The sequence below is a fragment of the Rattus norvegicus genome, chromosome 8, assembly GCF_021556685.1.
Source record: "Rattus norvegicus strain SHRSP/BbbUtx chromosome 8, alternate assembly SHRSP_T2T, whole genome shotgun sequence".
NCBI lineage: Eukaryota > Metazoa > Chordata > Mammalia > Rodentia > Muridae > Rattus > Rattus norvegicus.
Genome location: NC_141541.1, coordinates 107,701,734 through 107,715,188, shown reverse-complemented (window position 1 = coordinate 107,715,188; position 13,455 = coordinate 107,701,734). Strand labels below are relative to the sequence as shown.

Here is a 13,455-nt window from a genome sequence, read left to right as displayed (position 1 = left end):
CCGGCATGAGCTGACTGTGGTGGTGCACTCTGGCAAACCAGCCATTGAGGTAGAAGTGGGACGATCAGGAATTCAAATTCATCTTCAGCTACAAGGGAAGTTTAAGGTCGGACAGAGCTGCAGAAGCCTATCTCAAACAAAACAGGCAAAAATGGTTGAATGGGTACATAGTGCATTCTGTGCATTTTAGCTCAATTTAAAATTTGTGAGATGTATACGGAAATGCACTCCTGTTTTAAAGTCAGACAATCCAGACGAAAGGAAAATGTGCCCTGGCGTCTTCCTCAGCTGGGCAGGGATGCCTAGTGTGCTTTACATAAAGCATGTCTTACTCGACCCACACAGCCACCCTATGACTCAAGCCTTATAATAATTTCCATTGTAAGGACGCGAAGGAGATCAGCCAAGAACCACAGTCCATCTTTTCCACAGTCTCAGACTTCTAGAAGTGCCTGGGCTTAACCCTTCAAGTGCACACTGCTCTTCTCCAGCCTGCTCCAGAGTCGGCTGGTGCCCTGGCTTGACTGGCTTGACTGAGACGTGATCATGTGTCACACTCAGGTCTGATGGTGATGTAGGCCACATGTAAAGCTAATGGCACACTCCACTTAGGATAGTGGATATTTATCTGTCCAAAGAGAGATGATTTGACAAGGTACTGAGGTTTTTTTTTTTTTTAGATTTATTATGTATAGTGTTCTGCCTGAATATATGCCTGTACACCAGAAGAGGGCACCAAGATGACATTACAGATGGTTGTGAGCCACCATGTGGTTGCTGGGAATTGAACTTGGGACCTCTGGAAGGGCAGTTTGTGCTCTTAACCACTGAGCCATTTCTCCGGCCCAAGGTATTGAAGGTTTTAAAATGGTGGAGTGGTTTGTGCATGTTTACTTGTCTTCTGTATTTAATTCTCAACTCAAATCCCAGCTCCAAGAGGAACCATTCCCAAGTCACGCTGGTCAAGGCAGCTTCTACTGCTGCTTGTCTGTCTTATACCACAGCACCTATTGTCCTTTTCCCTGCCCATGTTTCCTGTGTGTCATCTGCTAGAGACAGCATCTTCTCAACCCAATTCATCCAGGCTACTCTACCATGGCTGGACCAGTCCCTGGCAGTTGGAATCTGGCTGTGCACTCTTCAGAGGACCATGTTACAAAGTTGCACAATTTACACATTGCTGCCTTACATATTGTTTTAAGACTCTGGTAGCCTGAAACCAGAGTCTCTTTCTTCGTTTTTTCTTATCTTCTGCTGGCGGCCAAAATCCATCCCTTGATTTGTAGCAACCTCACTCCAGTTCCAACTTCAGTCTCTACGTGGCTTCCCTTTCTTCATTTCCTTCTGTATCTCTATGCACAAATTTCCCTTGTGTGTGTGTGTGTGTGTGTGTGTGTGTGTGTGTGTGTGTGTGCATGTCTGTGTTCATGTGTGTGTTTAGTGTGTGGTGTGTAGTTGTTTATCTGTGCGTGTGTATGTGCATGTGTGCATATGATTGCCTGTGCATGTGTCTGTTTGTCTCTGTGCCTGGGGAAGCAAAAGGTCCAATTTGGTTGTTTTCCTTCATCAATTTGCATCGTATGTATGTATGTATGTATGTATGTATGTATGTATGTATGTGTGCATGTATGTTTATATGTATGTACATATGTATGTATTTTGAGATAGGGTCTCACTATGTCTCTCTGCTGGTCTGAAACTCACCACATAAACCAGGCGTGCTACCATACCCTGCACTCTCATCATGTCATATTTATTTATTTGTGTTTTGGATTTTTTTCAGGGACTTACCTGAGTCTGCCCACCCTCAATGGTGGGGCTATAAATACTTGTTGCTTGTGCCTAACTTTTTAGATAAATGTTGAGAATCTTAACTCAGGTCCTTATGTCTACACAGCGGGCACTTTACTGAGTTTTTTCCTACCCCCCAACATCCCCTCTTATTAAAGAGGCATTATTGTGGGAATTGTTGTTAGCTCATGGAAGATCATGAGCATGTACCTGCCCAGGAGCTATCTGAAACACACACACACACACACACACACACACACACACACACACACACACACACACACAAGCTTAAAAAATCCCTTGGCTACCTCGAAGTCTGGGCACTCCTAAGCCTTCCCCTGCTACACCAGGCCCAATTGGAGAAGTGGCCAGTGACCACTTAACCTAAGTCTCTCATGTCTGGTTGGCTTTATTTCCTGTGGCTCCTGCCTCCCATCCTTCTACCCTGAAGAATCGTCATGGCAATTCTCTTCCAGTCTTCTCTGCATCCTACCTGCACAACTCTAAGTATCCCGTCCCACGCCCAGCCATTGGCCGTTGGTCTTTATTGATCAAAAACCAATCGGGGACAAGGACCTTCAGCGTCTGGACTCGTAGGTTCCCGACTGAATCAAAGCATTAGAACCAATCTCCAACATGGCACTGGTCATTGGGCTTAGAGCTCAACATATTCTGGTGTGTTTTGACTTGGTTTCACATGTAATGGGTAATTCCAAGTAGGAGGGTTCTCCCTCAACAAGGGTTAGGATTTCCACTCTTAGGAGGCTGCAGCTCAAGTGTGGGGGTAGCCAGTTACCATGGAGGCTGCTGTTCTCTGCAGAGCAGGTATGCTGTGTGATGACCTCTCAATTGATTGCTGGCTCAAGCTCTTGAAGGCATGCTTCTCCCTGGAGTGTGCTGTAATTGATCCCCAGAAAGCCTTCATGGGACATTGTAACTAGACCCTGGTGAGGAGAAGGAATGGCAGACACATTCTCAGCACAAACGTGACCTCAGGTATGTGGGGGGGGGCAGGGATAAGATTTTAGATGCCACAGTCTCAATAGTTTTTTATAGTTAACTTAGGAAAGCAATCTGTTGTTGTAAACAGGGTTTAGTAGAAAGGAAAACATCTAATAATGTTCTGACCTCTAATGTACTCTATGGAAGACTAAGGAGAAGGCCATTTTGCAGAGAGGAACCTGGAAACTTTGATGTCGAATGAACTTGGTGTGTTTGGAAACAGAGAGAACAGTCCAGCTGGGGCAGCGAAGTCCCAAAGGATGTCTGCAGGTCTCACGTTGGACATCTGCCTTGGGGAGTATCCATTGCACTTGCAACCAACCTCTTCCTCTGCAATAGCACCTCTCCCTCTTGTGTGCATCTTCTATACTCTGCAAACACAGCCAGCCAGGTGGGAAGGAGGTGTGGACCTGGTGAGCATGGGGGCAGACGGATGACGAACACAGTTCGTCCTCTCCCGGGGGAGTTTGTCAGTTTAACCAGGACTTCCTGAAGTGCTGGACACTGGTGGGAAGGTATTCCACAAGGGGGAGGAGCAGAGTGCTGGTAGGTAATGTCTCCATCTGTGTATGCTGAGTCTCCCTTTTGCTCACATTGCTGGAGACAGCTCTGAATCCTTGACCCATAGCCTCACGTTAGCTTCCACTGAGCTGGGCCAATCAAGAGAGAAGTGTTTTGAGGAGTGGGTTCTGGAGTAGATAACTGGAGAAACATTGGTTTAAACTCTGTTTACCAGCCATTGCCTGTAGGACTTTTCAGAAACTGTAGTAAGATTTGGCTGCAGTTGACTCTTCAAAGGCACCGGAAGGAGGGGCTTTCTTGTTGATTTCCCAGGGTAGCCTGAGAACTGGAAAGTCAGGAGTAGATGAGGAGGACTCAGGTATCCTGACTTCAGGAGCAAACCCCTTATTATAAAACTTAACTGCGACAAACAACTTTCTGAGATTTACTCTTAATTTTAAATTATATGTATGTGTGTGATACACAAAGCCAGCCCCTGGGGCTGGAGTTAAATGAACTTGGTGAGCCTGTTGTAGCCATCCCTCCAACCTCGTGCAGCAAGTAATTTTATCCAGAGGGGAGGAGGAAGAGAAGAGAAGAGGGGAAGGGTTTGAGAAAGAGAATGCATTCATCTTTTGAATGTTCATGGGGCTAAGCCCTTCATTGGCTGTCTGAAGAGAATGAAATTACTCCAAACCAAGCCTGTTCTCCTACTGACTCTGTCTCACCACTGGTCACTGCAGTGATCTCCTGTATTGGTGTCTACAATATGTGCCATCTGAAAGGTGAATCACTGTCTGAATTTATGGAGCCACGTTCCTCTTGGTCTGATGGTTCGGCCTGGGCTACACGGAAGCAGAAGGCTCACAGATTCCCAAGCACTTCAAGGCTGGCTTCCCCTTTCTTTTTCCACTTACGGGTCACTTGTCCTCCCTGAGTGCACCAAGAGAGAGCAAATGACTATGAGTGAAGATGGCCAGGCTCCTGGAAGCTCCCAGTCTAATGGTGCCAGGAATGGCACGGACCGACTCCCCTGCAGAGAGGGGTTTGAAAAGGATGCTGAGGATGAGGGGTACAGGAGGCACCCTAAGCGCATCTTGGCTGTGCATGAGGCTGGGCCCAAATGGCGTAAGTAACAAATAGCTTAAGAGAGAAGCACATGGGGGCTGGAGAGATGGCTCGATGGTTAAGAGCACTGACTGGCTGGGGATTTAGCTCAGTGGTAGAGCGCTTACCTAGGAAGCGCAAGGCCCGGAGTTCGGTCCCCAGCTCCGAAAAAAAAGAACCCAAAAAAAAAAAAAAAAAAACTTAGCGTTAAAAAAAAAAAAAAAAAAAAAAAAAAAAAAAAAAAAAAGCACTGACTGTTCTTCCAGAGGTCCTGAGTTCAGCAACCACATGGTGGCTCACAACCATCTGTAATGGGATCTGATGCCCTCTTCAGCAACACTGTACTACTCAGACATAAAATAAATAAATCTTTAAAAGGAAAAAAAAGGAGGATGGCAGGTTTTTAGTGGTTCCATACTCAGAGTCAGATCCACCCCATTCTGACCCGGTTTGTGAAGGGCCTAGAAAAAAATCCAGATGATACTGTGTCTAAGGAACAGATTTTAGGAGATGTTTATCCATGCTGGTCTATGTGAAGAGTAATGCTTAACTAACCCCAAATGACAACTGCACACCATCTTTTGACATTGACATTTGTACCAGACCATGGGATCCCAGGTTGCCCTTAAGGCTGCACAGGGCTGACCCCGCCCCTTTCACCTGTGCCCGCCCCTGGTGGCAGAGACTTCCGGATTTCCCCGCCTGCCAGAGCTCCACCCGCTGGCTTTATTCCCGGATTCCGCAGTCGTGGGCTGGTAGAACCGAGCTCCGAGCTTGAAGAGGCTGGCAGTGCAGGAGCTGCGAGGCTGCGGAGTCCTCGTGCCTTGAGGACAGATGTGCGCAGGCATAGGGGGTGCTCCTACCTGAGCTGGGGTGAAGCTTTTGGAGAGGACAAGACGGCCACAGAGAGATGCAGCCGGAGGAGTCCTGCGCGGGGAGCGCGCCCCCCGGTCCAGATGTCCCAGAAAGACGCCAGCGCTCGCCAGACCCCGAACCGCGCCTGTCCGGCCAGCTACTGCCCGAGCTCTACAGCTTCGTGGCGCGCGTCCTGTTCTACCTGGCGCCGGTCTACCTGGCGGGCTACCTGGGACTCAGCGTCACCTGGTTGCTGCTTGGAGCCCTGCTCTGGATGTGGTGGCGCCGGAACCGCCGCGGGAAGCTGGGGCGCCTGGAGGCCGCCTTCGAATTCCTGGAGCACGAGCGCGAGTTCATCAGCCGCGAGCTGCGGGGCCAGCATTTGCCAGCCTGGGTGAGCCGGGCTGGGAGGAGGGCTGTGGGCTTCCGAGGAGGAGCTGGAGCGCACTCCCGGGCTTCACGTAAGGGCCAAGGCTCAGAGAAGAGTCGGGGGCGGGACACACCCAGGATCAAAACTGGGCGTCCAGGACACCGCAAAGTTGATCGCGTAGGAAACAGAGGGCGATTCTTCCACCCGCCTGTTGATTTAAGAGCTAGCGAAGGGCGTGACACGTATATGGACACATATAGCAGTGACAGGAGCACAGGGCTCTGGTTCCTATCAGCAGAGGGCTGGCAGCAATGCCCTGTAGAGCTTAGCCAGGATACTATGTGGACCACTGTCCTTTCCCTTATGCCATGGACTTGAGCAGGCTGGCGCACTCACAGTCCAGGGATAGACCCGCCTCCTGGTGGTGGCTGGTCTGGCTACGGTTTCTCAAAGGCATCTGGTCCTGAGAACCCTACAGTTTAACAACTTGGGTGGGGTGCAAGAACGCTGGGTAGTCCTTAGGATTGGAAGTTACACAAACATTGACCAGGGTTAGTGTATGACAGCCCTGCCCCGTTTGGATCCCGGTTTGAGGCCGTACCTCAGACTCCCAGGGGAGATGATGCAGAGGCCCTCGGACTCCTTATTTCCCCTGGCTTGCATGTTTTGCACGTGGCCTGAACTCTAAAACACAGCTGAATCTAAGTGCGCCACACCTGTCTGTGATCGAGAAGAAAATGTTAGCATGGCCAATTAATCAAATTTGGAAATTGAATCTTGCCTGTAGGTAGTTTGTTAAGGCCACCACAGCAAAGTACCACAGATATGGTGAGTTGGACGACAGAAACTTACTATCTTGTAGTCTGTAGGTGATGAGTTCAAGGTCACCATATCTGCGGGTCCATTCTTCTGAGGCCGCTCTCCTCTCTTCTGCCCATGGGTGACTTCTTCTGACTTCCCTCTGTGTCCCTGTGCCCGAGTGTTTCTTTTGCATATAAGAGTCGTGGCAGTCGGGGCTGGGGATTTAGCTCAGTGGTAGAGTGCTTACCTAGGAAGCGCAAGGCCCTGGGTTCAGCTCCGGAAAAAAAAAGAACCAAAAAAAAAAAAAAAAAGAGTCGTGGCATTTAAATCTATTCTAATGAGTTTATTTTAACTTAATTAAATCTGTCAAGATGTTCTCTAAATGGCAGTCACATTCTGAGGGACTGGGACACAGAACATGTGCGTTTGGGTAGGGGAGGTTCAGTTTATCCCGTAGCACTAATGTATGGATCAAATCAGTACCAACGCTTTGCAGACAGGAGTACATTTTTTGGGTTGAGTGGGGCCCAATGCTTGCGGATAAGGGTACACACTGTGGAACTTTAGTGAGTACATTCCTAGAGTAGAAGCCATGGGAACAGGTCTGATCCAGGTGGCCAGGGAACACACAGGAGGAGGACTGTGTCTCTCAGGGATGCCAGGCTCAGGTGGGAGATGGGTACACGTAATCATTACGGGGGTCCTGGGGAAGTTAGAAGCAGGAATTTGCTGAGATTCTTTTCCGGGGGTCAGAGGCTTACAATGGACACCTTAGTCTTTTTCGCATCAGGTTGTCCTAGACCACAGTCCTCTGCCCTCAAGAGGGTCTTACCTCAGCCTAGGTTTTCCGGATTCTTAGCTGCTGTGGTTGGCAGACTCTGAGGACCAGGCCTAGGTAAGCTTTGGGATTAAGGTAGAGATGTTAGGTCAGGCTCTGTTGGCCTTGAGAGGCTTGTGAATACAGCCTAGAGGAATGAGTTGGGCACTCTGAGAAGTAGTGAGTGCTTGGCCTGCCTAACATGGTCAGGGTCGATGGATGGGGCTGAGAGTAGGCAAGCACTGGGGAGACTGGGGCAGATTCTGAAGGTTGAAGTCCTTGTAAGGTGTCTGAGGAGATGACTGAACGGGGTAGTAATGGGCACAGCAGGAGGCGATAAGCAGCAGCTGGGGAGAGACTGATTGTAGCTGCCTGTGGCCTCTAGAGTGAGGTGGAGTTTAGGGGTCTTCTAAGGTGGTGTCTGGTGTAGAGAGCTGGTGTCAGCTGGCATGCCTGGGCCTCCTGAGAAACAAATCTAAAGAGGTTGCTTTCCCATGAGCCCCCGGGAAGGATGCATAGTTTGATGCAAATGTGACCTTTTGACCAGCCTCATGCCACGAGGTAGGAAAGCTGAGGCCCTCTGCTCACTCCCTCTTTTTCTACCTCAGAGTAGGAGCACACACTAACAGACCCAAGGAGTGAGGGAGTCCAGGCTGCAGTGTGGAGGTCACCATGCAAAGTGGTCTTGATACTATTGGCTTAACCCCCGAAGCTCTGCTTCCATGCGCTGCTTGTAATGCGTCGAATATTTGAAAACCCCGAGTTCAGAGTGAGACATGCCTGTGAGAGTCTGAGCGTTCTAGAAGTAGAGACAAGAGGGTCAGGAGTTCGAGACCAGCTTTAACTACACAGCAAATTTGAGGCCATACTAGGACACATGAGACCCTATTTCAACAAAATAACTCAAATAAAGCACTTGTTCAGAGCCATTACGGTTGGGTGTTCAGTAAACGTTGTTGCTTTTATGATTCTCAGTTTCCTAAGCCTTCTGAGGACCTTTTCCCAATGTTAAACTAATGAGCAAGTGTCCCTGGGGCAAATGTATCTTTTTGGAGTTGGCTGGCCATGGAGAGTGGAGCAGATGGGAGGGAGGGGTGCACAGAGAGCCTCTGGGAAACCTCATTCGGCCTGGCACTTGCTGGGCTTGCTCTGTGGTTTCCAGGATGCTGGCTTCAGTACTGCAGTATTTACCTACCGGACTTCAGAGCCGGGGTCTTCTTGCTCTGACCTCAAGACTGTCCATGAGGTCAGCATCACAGGAGTGGGCCTTCACCCGTCTGCCCATTTCCAGGGCATCCACTGAGCCATTCGTTGATAACAATGCCTTATTTATCAGCTGTTTACCTTGGCTCTCCTGGTAAAGAGAGAAGACTGGTGACTGCCTTCCCTGGCTCCTGGTCTGATGGAGCGTGTGAGGGATGAGAGTCGGTTGGTAGGCAGATAGCCGGAGGCAGGGCAGAGGGTGGAAAGAACTGTGGGAAACATTGGCAGGCTGTCTGCCTGTGGTTCTGGGTCTAGCCCAGCTTGTTACTGCCAGCTGATAGCAATCAGCTGGCAGCCTTGTTGGGGACAGTTAACCCTTGGGGAACTGCTGGAGGGTGGTGCTGATGGGAAGAGGGAGGAGAGGCAGTCCTGAGCGTCTCTGAGCATTCACCAGGGTAGACCAGGTTCAGGGCTTCTGAACCTCTCTGAAAATCATGAACTTGTAGGGGAGGCTCATCTGGAGAATCCTTCTAGAATCCATGAACCTACCCCAAGTCAGCTTTTCTCTGTTTTCGCCCCACCCACTCCCTGCCCAAGACCTATTCCCTAACCTTTCTCACTTACCCTCCATGTAACTGGGGATGCCAACACAAGAGCCAGCGAGGTGACCCACCTACTCAAGATGACAGCTGTGCAAAGGCAGCAACAGCCCTGGATTGTCCCTCATCCGCAACCCTGCTAGCCAGCCAGCCAGACAACTAGAGCCTGAGTGCTGCTGCCCTTTTTGGGTCTGACCATCAGCCGTTCTTACTGAGGGTGGATACAGCTGCCCTCCTAGAACCCACCACTCCTGGTCTGTCCTCACTGATGGTTCTGTTGATTGGAGGAAGGTAATGAAGTTAGCCTGGGCACCCTCAACTGAGTTCACAAAGCTTGATGCCAGAGTCGATGCCATCAAAGCAGTTGATGGCCATGTGGGACCAGAGAGAACTTCCTATCAAGGTGTTCACAGCTCATACAAGAGTCATGCAAGCCAGTTTAGAGTTGGGCCTAACCTCAGGAACTAAGAGGAGGCTAAGTCATGTCCTCTGTGTTTCGGTCCCATGTCTTGGTGATGTTTCATGGACTTACAATGTCCTAGGCCAGGATTGGGCAATAGGTGAGACACAGCATAGGTGTCCTTTTCCTCCAAGCCCAGCACAGGGATTTCAGGCATCTGTGTGTTCATCCTCTGCTCAGTCACCAAACATTAATAGAGGGCTTGCCATGTGTGAGGCCCAGTTCTGCGGGATGAGCCACAGACATGAGTGTCCCACAATCTCTACTCTCGAGGAACCATCGAGCAGAGTGGGCACGTAGGCCTGTGACAACAGTCTATCTATCCCAAGACATGTCAGAGGTCCAAGATGTTGTTTGTTTCTGAGTGGGATCTAAAGCAGGCAGCAGCCCGGGAAAGCTTCCTGGAAGCAGAGGTATTGCGACATGAGGTTGAGGACTCTCCTAAGGATGGGAGACTTGACCCAAAACCTTCCACAGGTTTGGAAGTGATGCAGAGTCTAGAACAATATCTCACAGAATTCAAATTCACCCGGGATCGCCTGTGGCTTCATTTAGAAGTTCTGACTCAGGCTTAGACAGGAGTGTCTGGGGCAACCTCACCTGCAAGCAAAGACCCGAGTGACCAGGAGGTCACATGGAGGATGCAGATTAGTGCTGCAGGGTGGGAACAACCCCTGCCCTCCTATGTGGCAGCCCCCTTCCCACTGGACAGAAAGGAATGGAAGCCAGTCGCTAGCTTCCTCTTCTCGTTGAGCGCCTCAGAAGCAAGCAGAGGTGGCACTTCTGTGGGAATGTTCCTGGTGACTTAGGAAGGTCTGAGCCTCCTCATGAAGAATTGTGAGGGTCACAACATGGGATGACAACCAGCTGTATTGGTTAGTGGACGGGGTTTGGGGACCCTGTGATAGTCGTAACTCTACGTCAAATACCTTAGAGAAATAGTTTCTAGAGGAAGCATTGATTGATTTGACTCACTAACTCAGCGATTTCTGGCCAAAGTTGGCCAGATCCACAAAATTCAGGCTAAAGGTTAGGAGTCCATTCTTGGCAGCGTGAGTGTGAGTGGGACATAGGCTCCGCACATGGAGAGGAAGGGGCGGGACAATACATACCCTTCCACGCATGCCTTCAGCGATGAGCTTCCTCCAGCCAGGTCCCACTTCCTCATGTTTCCATCATATCCCAGCGATGTCGTTGAGCTATGACTCTGCCAGGGACTAATCGGTTCATCAAGTCAGAGCCCTGGCGATCCAGTCATTTCCTCAGAGCCCCGCCTCTGTAAGCAGCCAGGCTGGAGACCAAGCCTCTGCAGGGATGCTTCATATCTGAACTCCAGCATCTTCCTTCTCCCAGAGAGCCCCAGGGGTTCCTAATCTCTGGGAACATAGCATTTCAATACAGAGCTGCTCACGGGTACTGGAAGCAAGACTTCCTTTTTCTTTCTCCTCATTGATAAGTAAATACTGAGGCAGGATTAAAGATGTGTCTGGTTGTCCCATCCTGCGCCCCAGTGAGACCTGTTATAGGGACAAAGCAACATTTTTTGATACACCCCGTGTTCCAACTGACTGTATGAGGTTTGACTCTCTCTAGTCTCACAGGAACACAGGGCCCAGGTCTCTCACACTCTGCAACATGACAGGGCCACTCCTACCCTATACCTATGTGTCATGTATTCTTGACACATAGGAATTTCTCTGGACCATTTCAAAAATCCCATAATCTGCCACCTGTCCCTTTGTACACGCTTATTTTTAATTAATATTTTTTTCAAAATGTCAAGGTTAGAATCCAATGTGGCCTTTTTATATATGTCACTATACCTTATTCTCATTGTCTCTCTTCCCTCACCCCCTGTGATGTCCTACTCCCCTCTCATTGGTTCCCCTGCCTTCCCTGGTTCTCCTCTCTTCATGTCATGTATATTCTATTACCCCCTCTTTCCCTCTCCCCACCTCAACTCTCTTAATATCCCACCCCCCATGATCCCCTTTCTGGTTTCATGACCACATATGCAAGTGCACACATGTATATAATGTGTGTGTGTGTATGTGTGTGTGTGTGTGTGTGTGTGATTTTAAATTTGGCTCACACATGTGGAGGAACCTGTGGTAGTTGTCTCGTTCTGGCTTATTTCACTTAACACAGGCTCTCCACTATTTCCCTGCAAATGCCTTGCTTTTCTCTTTCTTTATGGCTGTGCATACAGACTTGAACCACTTTCCCTCTCTGTTCTTCCTAATTCCATTTCCCAGCTGTTGTGAACAGCAACAAACAGACGTGCATGGGTTTCTGCGGCCTGCCAGCTTCGAGTCCTCGTGCTGGAGGCCAAGGAGCGGTACCTCACGTGGTAGTTTTTAGTTTTTCCTAGGAAACCTCCCTACTGGTTTACCTAGGAGCTGCACAAGTTTACTCCCCGACAGCAGTGAATAAGGCCTTCTCTTTCCCCACATCTTCCTGGGCCAGCATTTGTCACTTGTTTTCTTGATGACAGTCCTCCGAGTGGCAGAAAGCAGCATCTTGATCGAAGTAGCTCTAATCTGCCTTTCCCAGTGGGTAAGGACGTCGAATACCTTTTAAAGTATTCCATTCATTATTGTTTGTGCTCTCTTTTTAATATATGGTCATAAACTAGTTCAAGATCTGCCTTATGAATGTAAATGGATTCCCCTTGTACGGAAGGCGCAGAAGACAGACTTGGAAGGCACAAAAGGCAGAGTTAGAAAACACACAGGTCCTCCATACATGGTTCTACTTGAGTACACTTCTGTGCACGGACCGCATGTGAAAGTTAAAAGCTAAATGAATTAAAACCTTTTAATATTCATTTAAAAGAGGACCCACTTCCACTTTATGGGCATGAACGTTTGCCTGCCTGTGTGCATGCGTGTCGTGTGCATACCCGACGATGCCCTTGGAGACCAGAAGAGTGTGTCAGATCCCCGTAGTTGTGAGGCACCGTGTGGGTTCTCTGTAAATGCAGCTGGCACTCTTTTTTTTTTTTTAAAGATTTATTTATTTATTTTATGTACAGCATTCTGTCTGCATATGTGACTGCAGGCCAGAAGAGGCCACCAGATCTCATTACAGATGGTTGTGAGCCACCATGTGGTTGCTGGGAATTGAACTCATGACCTCTGGAAGAGCAGTCAGTGCTCTTAACCGTTGAGCCATCTCTCCAGCCCGCAGCTGGCACTCTTATCTGCGAAGCCACCTCTCTGGTATCATCATTGTTTGTATTGTCTTAGCCTATTGCAAATGTCCTTTGAGAACGCTGGTAACAGTGCTGCTTTCTATGATATGAATATACTATCAGTTACTTGACCGTTTCTTTATTACTGACCGTTTCTTTTCATATGTCCCCCGATATGGCCAGTGTAGGTTCTGGGTCTGCCTGGACTTTCTCCCTCCAATCTACCAGTGTGAGACTTCAGGCCAGCTCCTTGGGCCTCAGGCTCCCTCAGAGCGCACTTACCACTTATGGTCCTGCACTGATTCGTACCTTGCACCGTGTGTCTGACTTTCCTCCAGCCTGAATGCTCTCCTAGGCAAGGCTGCTGCTTCATTGCTGTTCTCTCTGCTCCTGGCTTGGGGGGTTCAGCACACAGCAGCCCTGTTAAAAATCTGCTGGGCTGGAGGGATGGCTCAGCGGTTAAGAGCACTGGCTGCTCTTCCACAAGACCTGGGTTCAATTCTCAGCACCCACATATCAGCTCATGGCTGTCTGTAAGTCCATGTTGGGGACTTCAGCTTGAAGGCACCAGACACACACACATGATGTGCAGATATCCTGCATGTAATACACTCACATATAACATATAACCTAACAAATAAAATAATAGAAGCCCTCTGAGCTAACGACACTGTAACTGCTCTGTAGATCTTAGTAGTTTTTCTCAGTTCCCTAGTGTGGTCTCCTGTCAAAGCTTGTGATCTTTTTAATACATAT

General features: G+C 49.1%; 1 protein-coding gene across 2 annotated transcripts in view; it reads left to right on the top strand.

The window, feature by feature from the left end:
• Positions 1-5,155: 5,155 nt before the first annotated feature.
• The window catches only part of Esyt3 (extended synaptotagmin 3), a 46,847-nt gene continuing 38,547 nt past the window's right edge, over positions 5,156-13,455 (top strand). For both annotated transcript variants that reach the window (NM_001429430.1, XM_087562861.1), the window contains 1 exon segment: positions 5,156-5,650. In NM_001429430.1, coding sequence (NP_001416359.1) covers positions 5,312-5,650 — 339 coding nt within the window. In that variant the 5' untranslated portion in view covers positions 5,156-5,311.